The sequence below is a fragment of the Rutilus rutilus genome (genome assembly GCF_951802725.1).
Source record: "Rutilus rutilus genome assembly, chromosome: 24".
In the NCBI taxonomy this organism is placed as follows: domain Eukaryota; kingdom Metazoa; phylum Chordata; class Actinopteri; order Cypriniformes; family Leuciscidae; genus Rutilus; species Rutilus rutilus.
Genome location: NC_140228.1, coordinates 13,294,150 through 13,319,771, shown reverse-complemented (window position 1 = coordinate 13,319,771; position 25,622 = coordinate 13,294,150). Strand labels below are relative to the sequence as shown.

The 25,622-nt window shown below is 38.0% G+C and overlaps 2 protein-coding genes across 3 annotated transcripts; both read right to left on the bottom strand.

Moving 5' to 3' along the window:
- Positions 1-114: 114 nt before the first annotated feature.
- spata13 (spermatogenesis associated 13) lies at positions 115-22,460 on the bottom strand. Of its 2 annotated transcripts, none has more exons than XM_084398531.1 (14): positions 22,440-22,460; positions 12,013-13,416; positions 9,999-10,037; positions 8,878-9,336; positions 6,599-6,743; positions 6,328-6,446; positions 5,886-6,065; positions 5,176-5,361; positions 3,208-3,387; positions 2,881-3,113; positions 2,493-2,622; positions 1,805-2,177; positions 1,636-1,710; positions 115-674 (listed from the first exon to the last, which is right to left on the bottom strand). In XM_084398531.1, exons 1-14 carry the CDS (start codon positions 22,443-22,445, stop codon positions 493-495), a joined length of 3,711 nt encoding a protein of 1,236 aa, XP_084254657.1. In that variant the 5' UTR covers positions 22,446-22,460; the 3' UTR covers positions 115-492. The 2 variants fall into 2 exon arrangements, with proteins under 2 accessions (XP_084254657.1, XP_084254656.1); XM_084398530.1 differs by lacking the exon at positions 22,440-22,460 and adding an exon at positions 21,567-22,039.
- A 456-nt stretch (positions 22,461-22,916) lies between these two features.
- c1qtnf9 (C1q and TNF related 9) lies at positions 22,917-25,183 on the bottom strand. The gene is made up of 3 exons (XM_084398549.1): positions 24,942-25,183; positions 24,624-24,686; positions 22,917-24,217 (listed from the first exon to the last, which is right to left on the bottom strand). Exons 1-3 carry the CDS (start codon positions 25,126-25,128, stop codon positions 23,448-23,450), a joined length of 1,020 nt encoding a protein of 339 aa, XP_084254675.1. The 5' UTR covers positions 25,129-25,183; the 3' UTR covers positions 22,917-23,447.
- Positions 25,184-25,622: the final 439 nt, after the last annotated feature.

The window sequence follows — 25,622 nt, the reverse complement described above, 5'->3', positions numbered from 1 at the left end:
TATCCTATAGATGCATTCAACCTCTTTGAATAATAATAGAGAATGCTGAAACACACGCAAATTAAATAAAAACCTTAGATTTATATATTTGAACACATTCAGGCACAGACTGTGTATATTTGGTTCAACTTTATTTACAGAACACAGTAGAGGTTAGTGTTTGCCGTTTTATTTTTTACACCTTTCAAAGCTCCAGCCTCATGGAAAGCAATAAAATTATTTAGTCATGTAGCTAAAAATCTGAATAGAACTCATAAAAGACACATTTGTGTGAGACGACGAACAGGAGAAACCCAAAGGGAAGCAGCTTCTTCACAAAAAGATAACGAACACTTCCCATACTAACACACTGACTTAGTTAAGGCTAAATAATGAGCCTTTATTCTAAGGCACACATGTCATTTACACACACATACCTACTTATACGTATATAAATATACATATTCATGTGTATGCATTTCAGTATGACATAAAAACAGAAAGTGTCTCTTGTCACTTCCTGAAGAGGGCACTGCGTGCAAGTGAGTACAACAGGTGAGACGGTTTCTTCTTTGGCTCTGCTAAAGAGAAGACCTGCTGCTGGGGGATGCTGGTTGGCACGGTCACATGTCGCTGATGGAGAGGATGTAGGGGCTGATGGTGGGGAGGAACAGGATGACCAGAATAATTCATTTCTGGAAGCAGACAGACACAGAATGTGAGTATGACTTCATCAGATTAGGTTGGTGATTTGACATGTTACTAAAATGTAATCATAACAGTTTTTGGAGATTCCATTCAGTTCCCCATGAATACATGTGATATTGATTAGATAGACATTTTTTGACCCAGTGTCATTATCATCAAAACAAAATGAAAACATTTTTGTTAACTGAAATAGACATAAAAAAATGAAACTAACATAACTGGGAAAAAACTATTTATATATACATATACATCTATGTGTGTATGTCTGTATATATAAATATATATAAAAATATATATGAATGTGTATATATATATATATATATATATGTGTGTTGGATGGATGGATGGATGGATGTGTGTATATATATATATATATATAGTACAATATAAAACTTGAAACCTTTACAATGCATTTAGAAATTACATTTAACAGTTTTCATTAAACATTAATTAAACATTTTTAAATGATACCAGTAAGAGCATTATCTTTGCAAGCCCTAAAATATTAAAACTAAAATAAATACTGAAAAAAAAAGATTTAAATAAAACCTAATGAGATCTAAACTAAACTGCAAAGACAAATTAAAATAAAATACCATTGATTACACATACTTTATGAAAACTAATGAAAACTAAAGGAAAACTGAAAGTAAATTAAAATACATTTTCATGAGTCTAAAAGCAACTCAAATAAAAGTCAAATAAAAAATCTGTAATCCAAAAAAAAAACTAAATCGTTTCTTGAGATAAAAACTAAAACTAGAAAAATTATAACTATCAATGACAGAATTAAAACAAAAACAAAATTAAATTTGAAAAACAAAATTAAAATTGAATTAAAATGACAAATAAAATGAAAATATTATAGAAATAAATAAATACTACGTTTAAAACTCAATTGAAAACTATTATAACCCGCACAAAGATAGTTTGAAAGACTGGACATACTTTTCATTTTGCCTTGTTTAGATTTCCTGGCGTTGTGAACTGCTTTCTTCCTCTGGGCCTCAGTGATCTCCATCCCTGAAAAGAGACCAAAAAACAAAAAGAGAATGGCACTCTTTGAATTCACTGGCATATTCCTATCCCTACTGATGCCTTCAGCCGTGAGACTCACCCATCTCTTGGTCTTCCTGTACCCGTCTGCGCTCTCGAGCAAACGCTTGCAGCCATTTCTGCTTGTCCTGGTTCTTCTTGCAGCACAGCACACACAGCACGTTCAGGTTCTCCGCATGCCGTAGCAGAAACGCGTTCTTCAGCAGGCCCAGCTCAGCGTGCCGTCCATCAGGCAGGTCGATTGGCTCGAGTAGATCTGTGTCCATACGGCCACGGTAGTGTAGCAGGTCTCTCCGCAGGACGTCTTTCTTACAGAACACCAGCTGGTGGTCAAACAGGAAGTAGCTGCGTTGCTGCGTCTTACCGGGTCGTACTATCCGCGTGAGCTCGCCGGAGTGGATGAGCTCGGAGCTTCGCGTTAACACATCATCACCCTAAAGGAAGTGAAAGAAGGGTTGCTTTAAACAACTTTGAAATCTTCAAACAAGCTTTGAAACCTGAAATTATTGGTCTATAAATTGTTCACAAAGCCACATTTAGCCCTGTGAATGACCCAGCGTATGAACTAATAAGTAATCTAATAAACAGATCAACGTGGTATCCAATTAACATCTTATTGCATTAGACACGCACACGTCTGCCAAATCAAATTTCTTTATACAAAAAGATCAGAGAGGATAGGCCTTGAATAATTCAGAAATAGTGTTTAAGTAATGTTGACCACAGTGTAAATATGTGTTGTCACTGACCGCCCAGTGGAGGATGGCCACCTGCCAGTGAGCGATGGTGTCGATGCTCTCAAGTCGCCTTTTTCTCTCGTTTATCAAACTTGCCACGTTCTTCATTGCTTTATGTGCGGCACACACCCCTGCGTGGTCACTGAGGAGAATTTTTTTTTTATTATTATTATTATTATTATTATGATCATTTTGATACAAAAACGTAAAAATATACACTACAAATTTCAGGTCAGTAATTTTTTTTTTTTTTTAAAGAAATTTATACTTTTATTCAGCAAGGACACATTAAGTTGATCAAAAGTGACAGTTATCATTATCAAATACATTTATAATGTTACAAAACATAAATGCTGTTCTTTTGAACTTTTGAACAAAGGTTTGTAAGACAATGCGCTACCTGTGGTCTTTGGGTGTGTATTTCAAAAGCTCTCCCAGCTGAAGAGGGTATTTACAAATCTTCTGTACAGGTGTGAGTAAGAAGCCAGAAATGGAGATGTCGATCATCTGCTGTAGGAGACGACAGGCTTCAAAGAAGTGTTTATATCTCCCTTGTTTCATCAATCGCTGTAATTCAGCACACGCCACAGGATGCGTGTTACAGTACTCCGAGTATATGGAGAAACCTTCCTCCTGACAGAGAGAAAAAGATGTAAAGAAATGCGTGCAATTTGTGAGGAAACCGTTCTTGTGCGTGTAAGGAATGTTCTTGAGCGTGTAAAGGTACCTGTTGAAGGAAGCAGGAGCCAATCTCACTTAGATGAGGATTTTCACTGTTGTATTTCTTTTCTAGGTCCTTGAGAAACATTCTCTGGAACCTGTAGATGTCCTCGATGTTGCTGAAGATTGTCTTTAGCTCTGCATCAGTAAACATGCCAGGGTGCTTTCTGCATTGACGGATATATCCCTAAAACAACAAAATTAACATATTCATTTGGAGATTTTTGCTTTGGAAAGGTTTCCTTCACTAAAAATATTTTAAGCATTTGACCAGCAGAGGTCAGCAATGAGAAGGGTTCCCTCTAAATCCAGGCTATTTTCAGAAACTATTATGCAAATTTGAGGTTTGCACAGAATATCTGGTGGACATTTGTCAATGCTGTATAGATCTGAGTTTACTGCAAGCAACTCATTAAAGGGATACTCCACTTTTTTCGGAAATATGCTCATTTTACAACTCCCCCAGAGTTAAACAGTTGAGTTTTACCGTTTTAGAATCCATTCAGCCGAACTCCGGGTCTGACGGTACCACTTTTAGCATAGCTTAGCATAGATCATTGATTCTGATTAGTCCAGTAGCATTTCTTTCAAAATGACCAAAGAGTTTCAATATTTTTCCTATTTAAAACTTGACTCTTCTGTAGTTAAACCGTGTACTAAGATAGATGCGGCCGTAACATGGGTGCAGCAGGCGTAGTGATATGACGCAGCGCCTGAAAATAGGTCTAATAGGTTAGACAAACTTAGTCCCGGTCACGTTGGAAGAAGTTACCGAGCTGGGGACTATTTTTAGGCGCTGCGTCATATCACTACGCCTGCTGCACCCATGTTACGGCCGCACAGTTCCTTGATTATTACGCCGGAATGAGAGTAGTTCCTAGCCATATAGGCTTAGAAAATCGCAACTTTTCATTTTCCGTCGATCTTAGTACACGGTTTAACTACAGAAGAGTCAAGTTTTAAATAGGAAAAATATTGAAACTCTTTGGTCATTTTGAAAGAAATGCTACTGGACTCGTCTGAATCAATGATCTATGCTAAGCTATGCTAAAAGTGGTACCGTCAGACCCGGAGTTCGGCTGAATGGATTCTAAAACGGTAAAACTCAACTGTTTAACTCTGGGGGAGTTGTAAAATGAGCATATTTCCGAAAAAAGTGGAGTATCCCTTTAATGAAAAGAAAAAACAAACAAATACAAAAGCAATGTGATGTGATGTGATGAAGTCACATGACCACACTTTATCATACTGCTGTGAAACTACATTATATGCAGTGGTGAAGGTCTAAAAAATAGTTCAAACAATAATAATAATAATCATCATCATAATACTTAGTATAGAGTATACACACCTCTCTTCAAAAGTTTTTAAAAAAAAAAGTTAATATTAATAATAATGTTAATATAAATATTTTTACATAAAAAAAAAAAAAACATTTCTATTTGAATATAATTTTGGTGCTCAAGAAACATTTCTTATTATTATAAATGTTGACAATTGTGCTGGTTAATTTTTTTGTGGAAACTGTGAATTTCTTTTCTTTTCAGGAATCTCTGATGAAAAGAAAGTAAAAAAAAAAATGTAAAAATAATGTTTAAAAATGTTTTATTTGTAACAATGTACAAGTCTTTAGTGTCAGTTTTAATTAATTGAATGCATACTTGCTGAATAAAAGTATTAATATCTTTCAAAAACTAAATCTGAATACCCATAAAATCTGTACTGTACAATATCTAATAACAGTATTCCTGCATTCCTCTAGGGTGGAGTTACTACTCCGAGTACTACACCTATATTCTGAGATAATGTTATCTGAAAGAGGGCAAAAGTGTTTCAATCATAATCTCATATTTAAAATGATAGGCCTAGGAGACTGATTAGCCTACCATTCAGGCTAAATTGATGTGCATGTACACAGACCAGAAACCAAACTACAGAAGAAGGTCAACGTGAAATGGCTGGGATGGAGGCTCACCTCGCAGATATCTTTGAGATGTTTTATGTAAACGCGCTCTGTGTCCATGATCTCTTTGACCACATTGGCTCTCATCTGCTTCCTGTGCTCCGAGTTTTGTTTGTGTGCATCTGATGGGACGGACTCTTCCGCATCTGGAACGCTCTCCACGCTGTCACTGCTCGAATCCCCCTGATTCACTCGAACCTTGACGACAACATATCATTACGGTTAATTCCAGAGGATCAAACTGAGGGTAACCATGATGAAGCACAATTTTAATACAACAATCAACTGTGATTGAGACAACCGGTTAATCCACTTCTACAGGAAGTTTAGATCAAATCACCGACACTCTTTGTGTCTGATTGACTCATCTTGTTGGATCTACAAAGAGTCGTAGTTCCATTTACAATGGAATGCATTAATCTAGAGTTGAAACAATAAAACACCATTCTGTACACCCTCATCTCCTCCAACCGGTCAATCAGCACACGCATCCATAATGACACGTCTATCATTTCCTTTTGGGTCACCCGGAGCAACCGTGCAGGGCCATGATATAGTTCAAGCGAATTAAAAAAAATGAACTGTTCTGACGTCATTTCAAACTAAATCGGGAGTTTTGGGAGTTTGAAAAAGCTTTTATTATTATTACATTCAAGCTCTGTGTGTTTGAACTAGCTTTTGTTTCACGTTCATTACTCCAAGAGGCTCACAGTGCGACTTACCCGCACAAAGCTGGAGGGAAACCAGGCCTCGCGGTCGCCCACCATCCCCCACCACCAGTCCTGCTCCCGAACATCCAGAACCCGGATCACCTCCCCGGCTTTGAAGGCCAGCTCCTGCTCTTCCATTGTGACATGATCCCACAGGGCCTCTGCATACACGGCATGGCCCGAGAGTATGTACTGGAGAAGGAGAAAGATTATAGTCAGGCTAAAATATTGAGGCTAAAGGTCAGATAAAATTATATGATAAGAACAGTACAGGGTGACATCATGCACTGGAAGTGTGTGACGATCCCACACAAGTATATACACTAAAACAACTCTGCATACAAACACATGACTAAACAGATAAGATACATAGAATATAAAATATGACCTGGACTGTATAGAAGACTGTAAGTGATAACAGCAGTAAAATGATTTTAAAAATTATTTTCACAACCTGATTGAGAGTGAAAAGATCAACTTCTGGTTGGAGATATGGTGTTCCTTCAGTCAGTTCTTCAAAGCTGCCGTCCTCCTCACTCACACTGTCATCGAGCATTGCATCAGAGCTGCCATCTATAATACAACCACACTGAATGAGCTTAGGAATTATGCACAAGAGAATCAATATTCCCTCTCCATCAAAACAATCTCACCACTGAGCCCCTCATGTTTGTAGGTCAAGTGCACACATACACACACATGCATATAAACAAAAACACACTAACCACTGAGCATTCTGCGCCCTTTGCGCCGTCCCATCCTATCCAGACCGATAGGTGTGCTTTGGGAGAAGACGCAGGGTCTCAGACGGGCAGACACGGCCCGGTATGGAGGCACTCTGTGAGAGGGCACTGGAGGACGAGAAACCGGCTGAAACAAAACATGACAGATTAGATTTTAATCAGCAGCCTTAAAAGGAGCCCACCATCCAGCAGGCCTTATGTTCAGAGTTCAGTGACTGTTCAGAGCAGGACAATGACCTGTGAGATAATAAACACTGAAACGCTAGCTTGTCCCCTCGGCCAAGTACATAACATTACACGCATAACATTGAATTTTATGGTGAATCTCACAAAGAAATGTTTAGATGATATTTGCCAGAAATTAAAAGGAAAAAAATATGAATTTTGCATGAGAAAAATGAAGCCTATTTTAGTTTCATATGTTTTTTGTTGTTGTTCATTGTGACATTTTAATTAAGCACATTTCCAACCAAACTATTATTACTATAATGTAAAATAATAATAGTAATAATTATTACTATTCTAATTACTTTAAAACAATAATAAAAATCCTGTCTGGACACATTTTATATAAACATAAGTAAAAACCTAAATACCACCTTGATATGCTGTATAAATACTTAAAATTTAAACATGACAAACCATTAAAACAACGCACTGTTTTCTGTGCTACGCACACATTGTGCACACAGAAAGCTGCCTAGATCTCATACTGTATGATGCGTGATACTAAACTGCACTTAAATGGACAAATACACACAAAATGTGTCAAAATAACCTTGTAAACACAGTCGGTTATGTCTTAAGTTAACGTAAAAAGTTGACAAAGAAAATGCATGTGTAACAGTATATTGGAGCCGTGCATCTTAACGTGACAGCAGCTTAATATTCCTGCTTCTGTCTCTATAATAACGTTAATCAAACAACAAAAGACAAAGCTGTTCTTGACTGAATAACTTTTTTAACTATATTTGTAATGTATATTTTATTTATTAAGTCCAGTGTTATTTTACATTTGATTACAGTTTCTGTACCAGAATTCCTGAAAAACTTAAAACACTGTTTATTTAAATCGTATCTATGTTCAGGTGTATTTATTTGTTCGATTGCTAATCTGTTTATTTGCTCTTTTTTGATTACTGAGCGTTTACTTGTCTTTAATAATGCTTGAAATTTATATTCGGTTTTTTTAAAGGTATTTTTAAACAATAGGCAAAAGTTCCTTGTGTAAGTGTTTAGCCTGTTGATTTTTGTTCATGGTTTTCATCTCCGATTAAATGTTTTGCAATAAGACTTAGAATAAATGTGAATTATATCCAAGTTTTTTTGTGTGTTTTTTTTTTACCTTTTTGGAATCGAAATTAGGAATCGATAAGCAGAATCAGAATCGTTAAAATGACCCAACCCAAATCAGCATGTCTTCAAAGTATTTCTATATAACACATGGATCGCATTGTTGATAAAGAACAAAAGCAGTTACATTCAGGGCCTGAAAAGTTCTGTCAAACCACCGGAAGTATGACATTATAAACTCATAATGCTACACCCCAAGGGAGAGACCTAATGGGACCATATTAGTGTTTAGATCATCAAAACGTGTATCTTATTAAAGACTGAGCCTCTGTGATACATAACCTCTAAAATAGCCTTGTAAATTATTTTCATCAGCCAACACTGTACGAAATACACTAACTAAATTGTTAACTACTTGTTGTCTTAATACTTAATGTATATATACAGTATAGCATCTACTCACAAAATAAAAGTCAATGTAAGCAGGTTTCAAAGTACACAAGGCCTATCAGAGCCATTGCACAGTGGGAAGTACACATGCTGGTGACACATAAGTAGCTGTAGTACTCAAAGGCACATGGGTTTGAATCAGGCCTGTATCATGTCTCAATGTAGCCCCTCCCTATTATCCTGTCAGGTCTCAAATGATCTACATTAAAAAGGCCCTTAAAGCCACTATAATTTGCATCTTGACAGTTGTCTCTGTGACAGCCCTTCACAGGCATAAATAAATAAAAAATAAATAAATCAGACTGACTGTTAGCCAATCAGATTTTTTTTTTTTGAACAGGACTCTTGACCAATGAGGCTGGACAATAATTTGTCCAAATAATAAAAGATGGAGAGAAGTGTTTGGGTAATCTGTTCTGAAACATTTTTTTGTAACTCAGTTTTATGTCACAAAAATTGTGCAGAAACTGAACAACAAAACAAACTATAGAAGAAAGAAAAAGTGCAATAGGCCTTACAGAAGGCAAACTTTCAGTGTCGTCCTTCTGCTCAGCAGTTGGGGATGAAAACAGATCCACTCCTCCAATAACAGAGATGGGACGTCTCTTTCTGCTCTCTGTCTGAGTGCACACATGACCATTCTCAGGTCTGTTGCTCTCTATGTAGCTGCCATTGCTATTGTAGTCCTTTTGGGAAGTGTAGTCCATATTCTCAGACTCCCTGTCCTCCTCTGGGATGCAGTACTTTGTCCTGGCCAGATGGCCATAATCAGACACTGGACGGGGTCTGGAGCGACCTGCCCTTTTCCTAGGCACTACAGAAGTGGGAGAGTCACTGGAAAAGGCTGGAGAGTTTGGTGTTGTTGGAGTTGCCAAGGGGGATTCTGAGGAACAGTTGTTTGTGACAGATGAAGCAGCAGTGGCTGAGATCTCATCACTTTTGAGAAACGCATTTCTGACTAGGTCATCTGATGAAGCCTAGAGGAGAAATCAAATGTCAGCAGTTAGTTTATTCTTCGAGGCCTACAACATCTGATGAATGATCTAAAAATATTAACCATGGACATTAATGTGTTCAAGACCCAGTGATTAATACAAAAACTATAACACACCTTAAAGAGATTTTAGTTCATTAAAGAGTGATGAATAACGATTAATGATTCATTAAATAAAACGATTCATTAAAATTAAAATGATTAACATATAAGAAAAAAAGTCAAAATATTATAGCAAAACAAAAGTGGTTTTAGAGGCAAATTATCTACCCAGACAGCAACAGTTTCGGCCCAGATCCGGCCCACATCTGGTACTTGTGGAATCCGTGTGTACCAGATGTGGGCCGGATTTGGGCCGGCACTATGTTGTTATGCCGACACTCAGTGATAACTGTGAATCCATAGACGCACTTATGTTAGAAAATGACTGAATACGATGAAACAATTACTGGTTATTATTCTTGCAATTTGACAAATGAGGCATGTGACAGTGACAAGATGGATTCAGAAATATGATTTTAAGAACAGTAATGTTGTTTGACAAAAGAAATAAGCACATTTTAATTTTCTAGTTAGTGCTGATGTAATATTTGCTGTCAGCATGTAGTCAATTCTGTATAAAATACACACAAAATCAGATCTTACCTCAAGATCATCAGTTTCTCTCTCTTCAGTCCATAGACACTGAAAAGGCACACAATAAATCAGCACCATTGTAAGGAAGACGCAACGTATATATGAAAACACATCAATGCACACACAAACAAAATAAAGTTTCGCTGAGCTTGGCTCGCTGTAGCCTGTCTACATGTTTCTAATATGTCCTAATTCTCCCTGACCTACTGGAGTCCATTTGCGCCTAAGCTAGCTTGGTTTGATTACTGGACTTCGACCCTTGGGTGGTTCTTCTGGGGAGGAGAGACAGTCCTTGTTGATACGTGTCCAGCCACAGGTCCAAGAGCTGCGTTTAAGCAATCCGGCTAATCATTAACTCTACTTGCTGTGTGCCACACAGCTGAGCAGCCCATGTGACACTGTAGCAATGTACCACTTCAGAGGAAGTACTGCCAAATGAGATGTCAGTCATTTTATAACTATTTCATATTATAGTATTTCATACTATAACATATCAGAATGAGGCTGTGGTTGCATCATCAGATACAAGGGTCACCTGTGTGGACATTTGACGCGAAGCACAAAAGTTAATGCTTCGACAAAAATCTGTCTACTGTAATTTACGACTCCCTGTGTTAAGGTCAAGGTCATCCAATGAACTGGTCTATTCCAGTTAAATGCTTAGAATAAGATTACCATGTCCTCTTTGACTTTATGGCAATGGTTCATCTGACATCTACAATCTGACAGTCAGTAAGAAAAGTCATTGTCCGACCTTGCTCATCATCAGTCAGACTAATTCAAACAACAACAAAAACAGGTAATCAATATCGTCTCGAGGAGATACAAAAAAAGTTACATATGAAAGTGCACAGCAAATCTTACCAAGCAAACCTAGGCACAAATTCTAACATTATAAGCACAAACTAACATTTCTCCAGCTTTGTTCCTGTATGCAGAAATGGCTGGCTCCGAAACACATTTTGGGCCACAGACTGCATGTCTTATTGTAATCTTCCATGTTCAACACAAGTTTAAGCGCAACCAATAGCATTTATAGGATAATGTCCCACAGGAAATTACATTAAAAATATAAAAAAATAGTGATCACAGGTGTGTAAAATTATTTAATTGTACTGTAAGTAGTCTAAACTGACTCCTGGTTTTAGGTAGACGAACTTATAGTTGTTCTCCATTAAAGTTCTCCAAAGTAAATATTTTGTTTTACATGTTTGTTTAATATGTTTTACATGGTCCTGAAATGCGAAGAAATAATGAGACTATTTTACACTGAAAAGTCTGGTAAATAAATAATTACACCAACACCACACTAGTCTCTTGTAAGCTACAATTTTGTTTTGCTATACAGTGTGTATTTTATTGCTCCTTGCCTTGTGTACTTGTAAGCAAGTACATTTACATGCACATTAAAGGGTTGATTACAGTATGACTACAGCAATAAATAATTTGTCTTCCTAAAATGTCAGATAAACTCTTTACACCGAAAGTATACTTCCATTGTCGGCGTTCCGCTCTGGCTTGCGAACTGTCTGCTCAACGTAATTTTTGTTATCAGTTCAGTCCGCTTATGTCAGCGTACACAGTCCACAGCCCAGTTTTTGTGTTGTTGCAGACAACAGCACACGTGCAAGTGATTTAAGCCCTTTATATACTTTGACAAGCTTGCTCACTAAACTATGCTGAAGATGGAGCGGAGCGCAAACAATGAAGTATACCTGAGGCTTTAGTCTGACAGAAATTTTACCAGTCCGGACAAACAAATGTATACATGTTAATTAGCCTTGACAATTTGACGCACAAATGCATATTTAATCATTCAAAGAGATGCAAACTATCGCTATTGTGCAAAAAAAATACTGTAGGTCAATTATAACTGTGAATATACATGCACTAGCTGTCTGTACTTTTTTTTTTATAGTGAAAGTCAAAATTTTTCTGTGGTAATTGACATTATGCCACAAATGTCAGTAGATACAGGCCAATATTTTAAATTCGACAATATGGGGTCATAAGAGTGTCTTACCTCCAAGTTAGCGTTAAGGCCATTGACTGCCTGCTTTTGACTTGGACTTGAACACTGCTTTGGCATTTGAGAGTAGTGGTCATTTTTTCCATTTTGATGGCACTCCATAGGTTCACAGTATTTTTCCAGTGGACAGACTGGGGCATCTGAACAGAAACCTGTTGAGGACACAGCCACCTGGACAGAGTCACTTATGAGGGCTGTTGTTTTGTTAGGAGGCTCCAAAGAGTCATCTAGGGTGGAACTATAAACGGCGGGGCAGGAGGGAGCGGGGTGTAAAGTTGGGATGTGTTCATGAGCGTTGGCCTGCTGGGCTTTGCTAGGAGTGGGTAAAGGCCTCCGCTGACGCTCACTCATGGATACACAGGGAGTTCTGCGGGAGTAGTCATCATGTAGCCTACTGAAAGGTGACAGCGGTACTTTGGGAGTGGGGTCTGGTGTGTTTTTACGCTTGACAGTCAGGTCTGTTAAACTGCCGACAAGCTTTTGCAAATGTCCTCGCGTCCTCATGGGGCTTTGATGCCTAACTGTACCGTGTTCCTGCAAGTCAACCGATGAGGAACTGGTGGTCCTTTGAAGAATTATAGTATGGGTGCATTCTGGGTTCTGTGGCTCAGTTGAGGTGACTTTGCGTCTAAAATGGCTCTTGAAGACATGTAGATTATCCGCACTTTTGCTTAGTCTTTTGAGAACATTTTCTTGAGTCTCAAGGTTCTTACAAGGTACAACAGATTCCACAGTGTTGCCAGGATAAGGCTCACTGGTGGAAGGGCTCTCTGTCTTGACTATGTCAAGCAATGAGATCCGTCCTGCCCCATAAGCCTTGCGCATACTCTGAGAGAAGTGGGAATTCCTCTGAAACCCACCCTTTTCCTCCTCACAATCTTCCTCATCTGAAACAGAAGACGTCTTCCCAGTTTGAGACAACCCATTCGTCACGTTGTCATATTCATGGGTTTGATTGGTCGCGAACTCTCGTTTGGTTACTAAGAAACTAGCACCATCCTCAAGCATCAAGGACATGTTTCTCTCCTGACCGGCTGCCATCGCATTGCTCCGGCTTTGGATTCCTTGGAGCACAGAAGTCCGCAGTTTTTTGAAAGAGCCCATGACGCGGAAACCAGCCAATCCAGACCAAGCCTGTGGCGTGACAGGTGGACCTCTACTGTCCTCACATTTTGTCTGGGTGGAAAACAGACGCACAGTCCTGGAAGGGTAAAGCTTGGCCTGGCCATCGGCAAGATGGTTAAGATGGTTCTCCTCATAGCAAGGCTCAGATAGCACCGGTTGCACCTGGACCCTACAACCTGACCTCAGACTTGGATTCATCAGCTGTTCCTTTGTGAAATAGTCACTCTGCGGGTCATTGTTGTGAGAGGATCCCTGCGGGTCCGACGAAGGTGCCTGCAGAACCAGATTGAAGAAAGTTCAATCTCAATGAACAAGCAGACTAACTTAAATCAAGTCTGGGAACAAAGAACAAAGAAAGCATGTGACGTGGAGTGAGACAATAAATGACCCACTGTTTTGTCTGAGGAAGATCTTAACTTTTAACACACTTCAATGAAACAATACAACACCACTGTGATAACCATAAGTTTGATAAGTCACATTATGAAAGAACTTTAAACTATTTCCTTATATTATCGGTCTGCTTACTTGACCTATGAAATATTTAAACTCAGCAGAGGTGAAGTAATTCAAAGTGTACTTATATCCACACACAGGTGTAAATTAAGATTCAACATTCCTGCTATGGATGAATAATGCCTTTATCTGGCAAATTGGAGGGTGTCGGTAAGTAGCATGAGTAGGTTACAGTAAGTGCTGTAAGATTTCCTGTAAAAGATTTAGGCTGTGCTTTTTAAATTCCTGAGAAAGAGAGGCCCCCCTACCAGGGTGTGGACGTTGTTGCCTGGTGTGATGTTCGCAATGATGAAAGGCTTTTGCAAGCATGACTAGGCAATGAAAACCCCTAATCCATTGTGATTAATGTAATAAATTGCCCAGGATTTTCTAGCCATATTCTGAGTGAGGAGAGAGGGGTAGACCTTAGGGGGTTGAGCTGTTTTAACCCATTTGTTGCAGACTAAGAATGAACAGAGATACCAGGATATGCTGAAACTGATTAATCACAAATAAATCGCATCACAAATTTTAATATTGTATTTTCTCAGACAAGCTCACAAATGTAAATAAATCACAACACAGATGAAAATAAATCATAGCACTTGCTGTAGAATTTTTTTTAAATGAAATACTTAAAATATATTTTTTACAGTATAGACGAAATGTGATCCAGTCTTATCTCTCTGAGCTGATTCTCAAATCTCCAATCTTTTTCATGTAGAATCAAAGCTTTGGACCTTTGACATTATATATTTTATGATAATTTAATTGTTCAGAGTCAACCCACTGTGTACATGTTATAAACAATAAAATATCAAACTGAGTGGTAATTTGTCACAACAAGCTACACCCTTCCTCATAACTAACTTTATGTAATGCAGCTGGATTTCAGCAGTGGTGTGTAATGCAGTCACTCCTACTAGCCACTTTGGTAGGCTGAATTTTATATATAATAAATTTTTAAAAAGTCATCTGAAAAAATAAACTAAGTGCAATGCAGTGTTGTCAAAAATATAGATTTCTGATATTGAAATATCTGAAAACATTCCAATACTCATTTTCAGCAGAATAGATACACAGTACCAGCTGCGCTTTCTCATCTCTCCGACAGCGAGCTGACACAAAAACCCACCTCCCCTCACTCACTTGTTTCATTTGCTCTGGATGAATATTGTTGGTGTTACAGGGCTTGAATTTCTGCGTGGGATTGCACGTATTGCGCATAATTTTACTAATTCCCGCAGTTTTGTGCTCTCACCCAAAGTGCACGCACATAAAGCTGCCTCTCAGTAATAAATGGAGTTTTTATTTGTTGCTTATTGCACTTAAATGGACAAAATAAATACACATAAAATAATGTCCAAAAGTGGCTAGTAACTTTGGAAAACCACTAGCCATAGTGGCTGGTGAGCAAAAAAGTGAATGTCAAGCCCAGCCAACAAGCACTGTTTTTAATTAGCTGATTTCAAGGCAAATTAAGTACTTGTACTTATGTTTGTGACATGTATTACTTGAAATGTGTTTTCTGCCATCTTGATTTTAGCTCAATTTTCAACTCAAATGCTGATCTCTATCACTTCAAGTCCTGCTACCCATTAGCACTCAGCTCCATCGAGGCATGAGGAAGAAGCTGCCATCTGACCTTTTTGTTTAACTAGAGCTTTGAAAGAATGCAATTAATTCAACTTTCAAGTCACTCCTCAGTCTACTCACATGTCCAACGTATCCGAGTTTAAAGTTGAACTTCTCTCCTACTCTTCCTCCTCTGTATCATCACTGTTGCGGAGTAAGAATTAATTAAGAGCTCAAACAACCTCTGTGCAGTTACCAGCTGGAGTCAGGCTCAAACAAAACTCCCTAAACTCAAGACAAACATAAACACAAGCATGCCTACGGAAGCCTCTAATACACCCAAACACACCTACAACTAATATGCACTGGTGCAAGTATACTAAACACTGACTCAACATTCTTAAAGCCACGCACGCTTTTATGTCGCAAACAGACAGCAGTCAGAAACTCATTTTCCAACTCCAGGCGGAGGAGGATAGAGAATGTATGCTTCCTTGTGCCAGACATCAAACTACTTATATAAGAGGTTTAACACAAGGAGGAATATGTTCACATCGTCCAAATTCATATGAAATTAATCGGCACCTCGGAACAGTTAAATGTTCCTGCGAGATTAGGTAAATATCCCTTTTGTAATTTTAGTTGTACTCATTTTTTATTTTACCGTCTTACATGTTTAATATTTTATTTAGTAGAAGTAATAATAAAATTATACTTATTTCTTTTAGTCATTATGATATATAACCACAACATTTTTGCCCATTTGTTTGCAGCACTACAAACAAGCACAGCAAACCTGGAATTTTTATTAGAAAAATCGCAATTAGAATTTTACCCCAAATCGTGCAAGAAAAATGAAAACACAGTCATCATTTACTTATCCTCATGTTTTACCAAATCAGTATGACTTTTTCATTGTTTTGGAACCAATTGACTTTCAGTGTATTAACAGAAACATTCGTCAAAATATCTTCTGCTTTCCACAGAGAAAGTCATACTGGTTTAGAACATGATGGTGAGTAAATAATGACAGGATATTTATTTTTAAGGTGAACTATCCCTTTCAAAATGAAGGTGTTAGCAGTGAAGGATGACTTAGTACAGCACATAAGCACAAAATGATGCGTACTGACTAAGGAAATTCCTATGAATAACCAACCACACCAGTTCTAATGATCTGCCCATCAAGATGAGCAAGTCTTGCCAAGCTGTCACATCACTATGGAATGTCAATGCTTTCTTTATTGAACTACTAAGAAAAAAAAACTTTTTTTACTCTTTCATTTTGGCTTATGATGGCTACAGTACACGCCCTTTAGTCATCTAGAATTTCAGATTTATTTTTATCCTTATTGATTATCTTGTTTCAATGTTTAAAGTGAGAGTACAAAATCTCATTTGACTCACCCGTTGATGATCCTTCCACTGGCTGAAAGAGTTTCACAGTGAAAATGCGAAAGGACTCTAGCTTTCCTCATCCCTTAAAACAAGACTGCACTCGCTCAAACCCACATGAGAACATGTGCAGCACCCCTCTCCCTGTCCTAATCTGATTATAAGGCTTTATCAGTCTGGACTAGCATCAGTATATCTGCATACTGTCCAACACACTCTCACACACACATAGACACATATGCAGAGAGAGAGAAAATGTTCATTGAAGCAATAACCTTAAATCAGTCTGACAGGTTTGGCGTATGAAAGAAAGATTGCAAAGATTTATTATTTTTGTTTGGTTACTGATACTACCTACCACAATACGACCCAGTTCTCCTTTTTATCAGCGAGAACAAGATGCAGACACATAGGAGGCAGACACACCCTGCCTGCTTCAGGCATGGGAAGCGTCAAGTAATGCTACACTTGACACCACATTCATCTCACCTGTCTCATGACCTGCATTTGTCTACTCCAAGTCCACTGGTGGAAAACATGTCAATGACATGTCTATGCAATTGCGAAAAAAAGTGCTATGCTATTTGGAAAGGTCAGAACTTTCTCTAAACTCCCATGTCATTCCAAACCTGTGTAGAACACTAAAGGACTGGATCTGAATTATATAAGGGTTACTCTTTTCTGTGCAATTACAATGAATGGGGACTGAATGTTCAAGCTTTAAAAAGGATGCAATACTATATTACAAGTCTTCTGAAGATAGCTTTGGGTGAGAAACAGACTTAAAGAAGTTAAACATAGTCTGCTGTGGGCTGTGAACCATTGCGACTGGCCAGTTATCAGTAAGCTGAACTCGAGAATATAATCAGTCTAGTTTGTGAATTGCATCAACGGTGATTCAATAAGATCCGACTCAAAAAAAAAAGATTTGCTCGTGAATCAGCGCTGCTTCTCTCGTGAACTCCCATGAACCGACTAAAAAAAAGATGTAGAAGAAATTTTAATTTCTGTCTTTTCCTCATGCAAACTCATCACATTTTCTCTACGACTGGTAAAACAGCGCAAAAGTCATATGAAACAATTTTATGGTAGCCTATGTTTAAGGCCCATTCACACCAAGATAACTATAACGATAACTATAACGATATCTATATGAGCGCCCACATCAGCGGACGATAACGTTCTGTTTATTATTCATAGATGCCACCTACGTCACTACCAAATAGAATGCCACCATATTTACGACCGATCTCGCCCAAACTGGCCATGGCCGCCCAAACTGCCCATTTGAATGAGAGAGAGAGACAGAGATACCTGGAGAAAATACCTTATTTGTTACCCCCAGTTTTCTTTTGTCCATTATTATCTGCCCTAGACTTGCCCCATTTGGCCTTCCATAATATATATAGAAATACTTCAAGTCATAGAGCTTCATGGCGCGCGTTCATGAGAGTCGGGGTGATGTCATGAATGAATCTATGAATCTGCTGCTGTTCGGCTGTTTGGCATAAATGAATCTATCTAAACCGAACAGCAGCACTGGCAGAGTCCAGCTGAGACACCAGCATCAGCACAGCCAGAGACATCAGCCGAAGATCATAAAAGACTGCCATGTCTGTCCGAAAGAACAGATGTTCAATTATAGAGAAGGTTTAATACACACAAATATCGAAATGAATGAATCTTTCGAGTCGAATCTTTTTGAGTGATTCACTCACGATTCGGCTGCGATTAAAAGCTATCAAGAGGTAAAGCTCATCAGTGATTATAATATAACGACTTAAATTGCAGTTTGTTCGTCACATAAAGATATCATATGAATAAATAACGATATTAATATAACGGACGAGTCGTATTAGATCACTTTTATGATGTTTTGTCTTTTATTATTATTATTTTTTGCGTGACAGCCCCCAGTAGGTTAACGTTACTCATTCACTTTCATTACATCGACAAGAAGAGTCTCCATTACATATTCAAAAATGTCCCTTTGTCTTCCACAGAAAGTAACCTTAAGGATTTGCACATGAAAGTGAGTAAATGACGGCAGAATTATCATTTTTGGAAGAACTAGTCCTTTAATATGCATTTCAAGGCTGAGATTATGCAACGTCTGCAGAGCTAACGTTACTTACACAAAATAACATCTAAAGCGCATGGGATGAAGACAATATCTTTATGAACTTCAGAAAACTTTTTATTAGATTTAGGTAGGTATTAACTAACAGACAGACAGACAGACAGACAGTTATATTCAAAACAACCCCAAATCTTACTAACTTACTTGCCATGATAAAGTGCTTTAACATTTAAACAGATCCAACAAATAAAATGAAGAAAAAACATTATCCGTCGATATCTGTCTGTATAATGTTGGGCATTGAGAGTATAATGGAAATATAATTAACCACAAATCAACATGAGACTTCAAGTCTTTTAAATAAATGATTCTCTCTTCTATCCTTCTTTTGGTATAGAATAAAATACCAGCTGTTGTTGCAGCCAACTGCACAACATATTGCAGGCATTACTGAGACCGTTGGTCGTAAAGATGGCGGCGCAAAGCGACAGTGACGTCATGTGACCCGAACGAATAGCGAGTCATCTGCTACTTTAAATGCTCGAGTTCTTTAAAGCAGGATGGATTCTGATTGGCTGTTGTTATTATCGTTCATCAGCTGGAAAAAAATCGTTCCGCAAGTGATTCCAATATATCGTGATATCGTTCCTCTGTGCCCTTATTATCGTTATAGTTGTTGTCTGGACTCTGCTGTTCTTTTATATTTAGAATGATTTTTAGAACTACCGGTAGGCTATATCTTTATCGTTATAGTTATTACTCTTGGTGTGAACATGCCTTTATGATGGTCATTTGTCATTTTGGAGCAGCCAGTATATTTCCCCAAAAAATTACTGTTTTCCACAGAAAAAAGTTAGTCAAACAGATTTGGAACGACATGTGAGTAAATAATGACAGATCTTTAATTTTTGCATGAACTAGAATTCAGGGAACTGTTTATGGCTAATATGACTTCAATACAAAAGCACATTCAAGCAAATGCTTTCTATTGGCAAAACACCATTAAACACTTAGTACATTAATGCATTTGTGCTGTATCAGAGAGTGAGATAGTTGAGAAGAGGCGTGGGAAGTGAGATTTATGGCAGTCGTGGCTTAGGAGGCACCCAGTGAGGCATTAAAGTTCTTTATGCGTGTCTTGTGATAAGGAAAACTCTCTCATTATGTGTGGAGGAGTGCATTCCAGCACAGACCTGTTGACGTCTTAAAGCAAAGCAATTGTTTAGAGAAGCGAAAGTGCTGGACATACTTCTAACAAACTGTTATTGTGAATTACAAATTCAGTGACATTCTTTTTCTGGCAATCTTCTTTTATCTGTTATAAATTATGATGCCAACTGCAGCACACAGGTTGCACGACAAACGTGGTGGACTTTAGACATTATATTAAAGTATGAGAAATGAGTCGCTTACAAACCTAAAGGGAATCAATTTTACAGGGCATTTATAACAGTGCTTCTGTACTCCGAAGACCCCTGCTGTCAAAGACAATGTTTCGAAGGCCCCCCATGTAGGCTAAGATACTTTAAATCTGGTGCTTTGGCTGTAATGATGACAAAGCTGGTTGTTTTCAAACGTTACGTAGATTAACGTAATTAACCTTGATTATTTTCGTAATTTCAGAAGCTTCGAGAACTGTATGTTCCCACACTTTTTGAACGATGATTTTCCATGACTTTTCCAGTTGTTAGTGATTACAGGATAAGGGTTTTAATCATTTAAACCTTATAATTAATTATAATATAATTGAATATAATTTTACAGATATTGTAAGCTTTTACCTCATAAGATATTTTAGAGCTTGGCATAACTAATATATATATATATATATATATATATATATATATATATATATATATATATATATATATATATATATATATATATTATAGAATATTTCATGACATTTTAATATTTTTCCAGGCCTTCAAATCACATTTTTTAAATTCTCAAATATTTCCTGAGAAAAAAATATTACAATAAAAGATATTATGTAAGCTTGCAAGCTGAACAAAGACACTTTAATTAGGGTAATGTATAAATAAACAAATAAATAAATTCACTTTAGATAAATAAAGTTTACTTGTCTCCCACGGTGCGGTCAAGCTGGTTTTAAAAGAGCTGACCAATTAGCTAAAAATCAGCTTGGCCAGACTGTGAGACCAGCTAAACCAGTTAAGAACAGCATACCATTTTAACCTGATTTAAGCCGTTTTTCTCCTCTTTCCAGCAGTGTTGCTGATGACCCCTAGTGGGCCCCGGGTCCCTGGCTGAGAAGCAGAGATTTATAAAACACTGAGTGAAATATTTGTTTCTTTACATATCTGAAAACATATAACGTTATCTTTTGGATAGAAAGAAAACCTTTCAAGCAGTAACGCTATAGTACAGATCAAAACAAATATTTCAGGTTTAAGAGCGGCCTGCTGGAATGAATGAAGGCGAATTACAGAGTTGTTTTTTTTTCCACAGAAGAAAAAAGCTCTCGTTTATTTGTGAGTTTAATTAACTCAGTCTCTCCATAAAGCTCTTTAAGAAGCACCTCGCCACCCCAACCAACCAACCCCCTCCTCGTCTTCTCCGATCTCCCTACAAGCTTTGCGCGCTCGAACACCCCCCACATCACTATGGCAACATGTGGGATAGTAACGCATACACAATACCCCCCCCCTCCTCCCTTGAGTCCCTTCAGCTTCTTTTTTGAACCCAACGGCACTGGCAAGATGCTAAGTGCTGCCGAACTTATGAACGCACATTTTAAATTCACGTGACATATAGCTATATATATAGTCTAATTTTAACAATAATAAAAAGAACATTATTATCTCCCCTCTTAATAAACCCCAAAATAATGTGTTATTTAGACGCGGAATCTTACCTTTATCATACTTCTTGACTGGTGTCTTGGCCCGGTGTCACAACAGTTGTGCGGCTTCGATCGAACCGTCAGCCGCGGCTAACTCCTCCGACAGTCCAATGTCCGACGAATTACGCATATTAACTTAGCGAAAATCGTTAAACAGACGAGTGATGAATGCGAAAGTACATAGTGAACAAAAACCAGCAAATATTTCGTCTGGTGCGTGATTCACAAGAACAAACACCCCGTAGTCACAGATCTACCGGGACGGAAAACTTTCCATTAAGTGTGTGGCTCGAGCACACCCTCAGGCAATTTAACGGCACATGACCGAAACCAACCGGACACGAAGCAGATTTGCGGGTCAAAACAGCCTCAGTTGAAAATTTAAAGTTGGTTCGCTGCGGTGGAAAAGCTCAGCCAGAGAGCCATGACTCCAGGCAGCGTCGCGACAGGACAGCATCAGTGCACTTGTTGCGCTGAATCTGATTGCTTCGGGGGCGGAGAAACAGGGCGGTTTGTAGTTTGCCCACGGGACGTTAGCCAAAATCACCAGAGCGATATCAATATGCTTGATATCACAGTGTCCTGTAATTATTTTTGTTTTAACATTTAGAAAACAATCTCCTCAATATGTCCTGACTATCACGACCGCAGACCTGTTTCATCCATTAAATCAAATACATTATGCTTATGTTCTGCCCTGCCTACTAAATATAAGTAAAAAAGGGTTTTTAGAATTTCTTAAGAAAAATGTTAGTGCTGCTTGTCAGCGCAACACTCGCCAGATTGGATACCAGTGTGTAATGGATGCTAAATTGTGTTGAGTGGTTTTAGCACAGTGCTAAGTGTTTGCTAGTTAGTTGCTTAACTGACCCTATGGCCTCCTACCTTCATTGTACGTCCAAAATGATTTTAACTCAGAGTGGGATAAGCACAAATGTTAGCCAAGGGATAAATTCAAATTCTCCAATGAGCCTGCATATTATTTACACATTTGGCAGATGTTTATCCAAATGTATCCCACAAGCAGTCAACCCCATGCATGACCTTGAAAGACTCAAAATTAACAATTCCTTTTTATATATATATATATATTGCAGTGTTTATAAGAACAAACATTGACATTGACACAGATTTTGAACTTTATTGAATCAACAATGTTCTGAATTAAGCTGAATAATGACACAATTATCTGCTGTAGAGCTGCTTATATCGGAATCGAACTCATGTCATAATTTACATTTAGCCTACATAGTTACTGAACCAAATTGAACCAATTAAATTGAGCTGAATAATGACACTGCTTTACAGCTGAAATTGAATTAATTTCATAATTGATTAATTTTACAGCACTAATTCTCCTGTTTGTTAATGTCAGGCTGCTTTGAAACAATCAGTATTGTATAAAGCGCTATCAATAAATGTGATTTGACTTGAATGTGACTTTATACATGCACATCATTCTTTTTTTAGATTCCAAATAATTCATCCAAAATATTAAATTCACTTCCCCCTCGCAATGACACCTCTTCTCTGACGGCGTGTGCGTCAGAGTGAGGGTGGGACAATTATCCCTCTTCTCCAGCAACCTGTCGCTCACATGAGAGCAAACAACAACGACCCAATCAGTTCCCAATGGACAAAAGTCCTGCCTTTCATTGTTTTTCTTGTCAGAGAAGCCGTTTAAATCAGATAAGCATCACAATAGGGAAAAAATGACAATTGCAAATTCCATTTCATGCCGATTTTAAGCTTTTTTTTTTCACAGATGGATCTAAGAAGCACAAAGGATGATTTATATTTATATTGAAAATTATAACACCGTTTAGTGAATTTAAAATATTTTCTTTTAAAGCATGGTTTTGCACCACTGTATTCCTCTTCGGGGCAGCATCTTTAGGTTGCAAAAAGAAGAAATCCAGAAAAAACAGTGTCGTCGTCTTCATCTGCATATAACCCGTTAAATAGATGTTTACCAGCAACTTCCAACCACACTTTATCTCCGACCTCCAGTGCTAGGACTGCCCCTCCGGAAGCCTGGTCCTCACCTGCTTGGTAGCTGTCCATAGTGTAGATCACTTTCTGACCGTTCTTCACCAGGGCCACTTTGACATTGCGAGAGTAGACAGTGATATGGTAGGAGAAAAAATATGCTCCGCTGATGGCACAAGTAAAGCGGCCGGTCTCAGCGTCGTAGTGACCCTGATGGTTATAGAGGATTTTATCAAAGCGAATTGGAGCATTAGTGGGAGGTAACTTGGTGCTTTCGCTCAGTCTAGCTGAGAAGGCACTTTTTGGTATCTCAGGCATGTCCCCCTTTGGACCTTGCTCCCCGATGTCTCCTTTTGACCCTTTCTCACCACGAACACCAATGCTGCCTTTGATACCTGGTTGGCCAAACTCACCTTTTGGTCCTGGTCGCCCTGGGGGCCCCAAAGGACCCTGTATGCCCTTGTCTCCCCTATAGCCAATGTCTCCTTGTGGTCCTTCAGGGCCTATAGGACCCACGTCCCCTTTGATGCCCTGTGGTCCTGGCAAACCCAGTTCTCCCTTCTGGCCTTTCAAACCCAGTGGCCCTGAGAAGCCTTGGGGCCCCATTTTGCCAGGTGGACCCCTTTCTCCATTGTCTCCTCGCTTCCCCTTCACACCAGCTATGCCAGGAACTCCTGAAAAAGCACCAATCTGATGATAACAGCAGTAGCCAAATGAAATTAATATTTACTCTATTCTATTTTTTATTGTTACATACAGTTAAACCTTATCAAATGTACTTTAAGGGGCAGGCAAGAAAATATATTTGCAAACTTAAATATTAATTTGCAATTTTGGGTAAAAGCTAAAACATTTTTTGGACAATACAAATATATTTGTATTGAAAATATTAAATAAATGGCCAGTAAATATATGAGGAAATATAACTACCTGAAACGTATCAAAACACATTTATGTAAATATATTTTAGATTTTAATAATAGAAATATGCTTTGGCCGGTTTTGGAATAAATAATATTATATTATAATATGGTCCCATATGGGAGAACTTAAAAAAGGACACACACACACAATATTTACCCTGTTCTCCTTTATCTCCTTTTGGTCCGACTTTTCCAGCTTCTCCACATGTTCCTATATCACCTTTAGAAAACATAAAAAGTTGTATTTTTTGTATGTATTGTGTGAAACACATTGCATGTAAAGAGGTAAAAAAAAATTATATAAATCTGATCAACAATGTCTCAGACTTCAACATTTAAATGTCAAACAGTATGGCAAACATCTTTCCAAAGATTTTTTTTTACAATGTTTAATTTGTGTACCTATCTGACATCATAACTTAGCTTAAAGGTGACTGATTAACTGGAGTCAAGACGTTTTTACTGTCATTCTTACCTCTATCTCCTTTATCACCTTTGGCCCCATCTCTGCCATCCCGACCTGGCATTCCATTGTGTCCTGGATCTCCAGGGATCCCAGGGTGACCGTTCACACAGCCAGAATTTTTGTCAGGAACACTCTGCTCTGCAGCATTGATCAATACAACTAGAAAAAGCATACAAATCTGTCTGGGAAAGAGCATGTTCCTCTCAAGCACCTGTGCAGCAAGAGTCCAAGAACGGTCAATGTGTTTGAGGAGGCACAATACACAGAATATGCACAAAGATCTGAAGATTTTTCAGACTTGACTTTGCAAACCTGCTATTTCATTGGTCAGAATGTCGTTGTTTAGATTACTTATTTTACCCAAATATGTTACACATCACCTGTGTCCTCTATTGTAATTCCTGTTCGTATTTTAGTTTAGATAATGATCAACCTGAAACATGCTATTGCACAATCCATATTAGCATAGAGTTTTGCTAAAAGCCATTTAAATTCATTATATTGTGGAGTAAAGCTAATATTAAACTGGAAGCCATCATGAAAGTCAGTCTGTCACTTCCATGAGAGCTTTGAGATGTTATGTGACCCAAGTATCTTGTGCTTTAATTTACCATAATTGATTTGGTTGCTTTATAAATGTTACTGAACAGTCATAAAGTCAGTCTAAAGAGCAACATGCAATTTACTGCT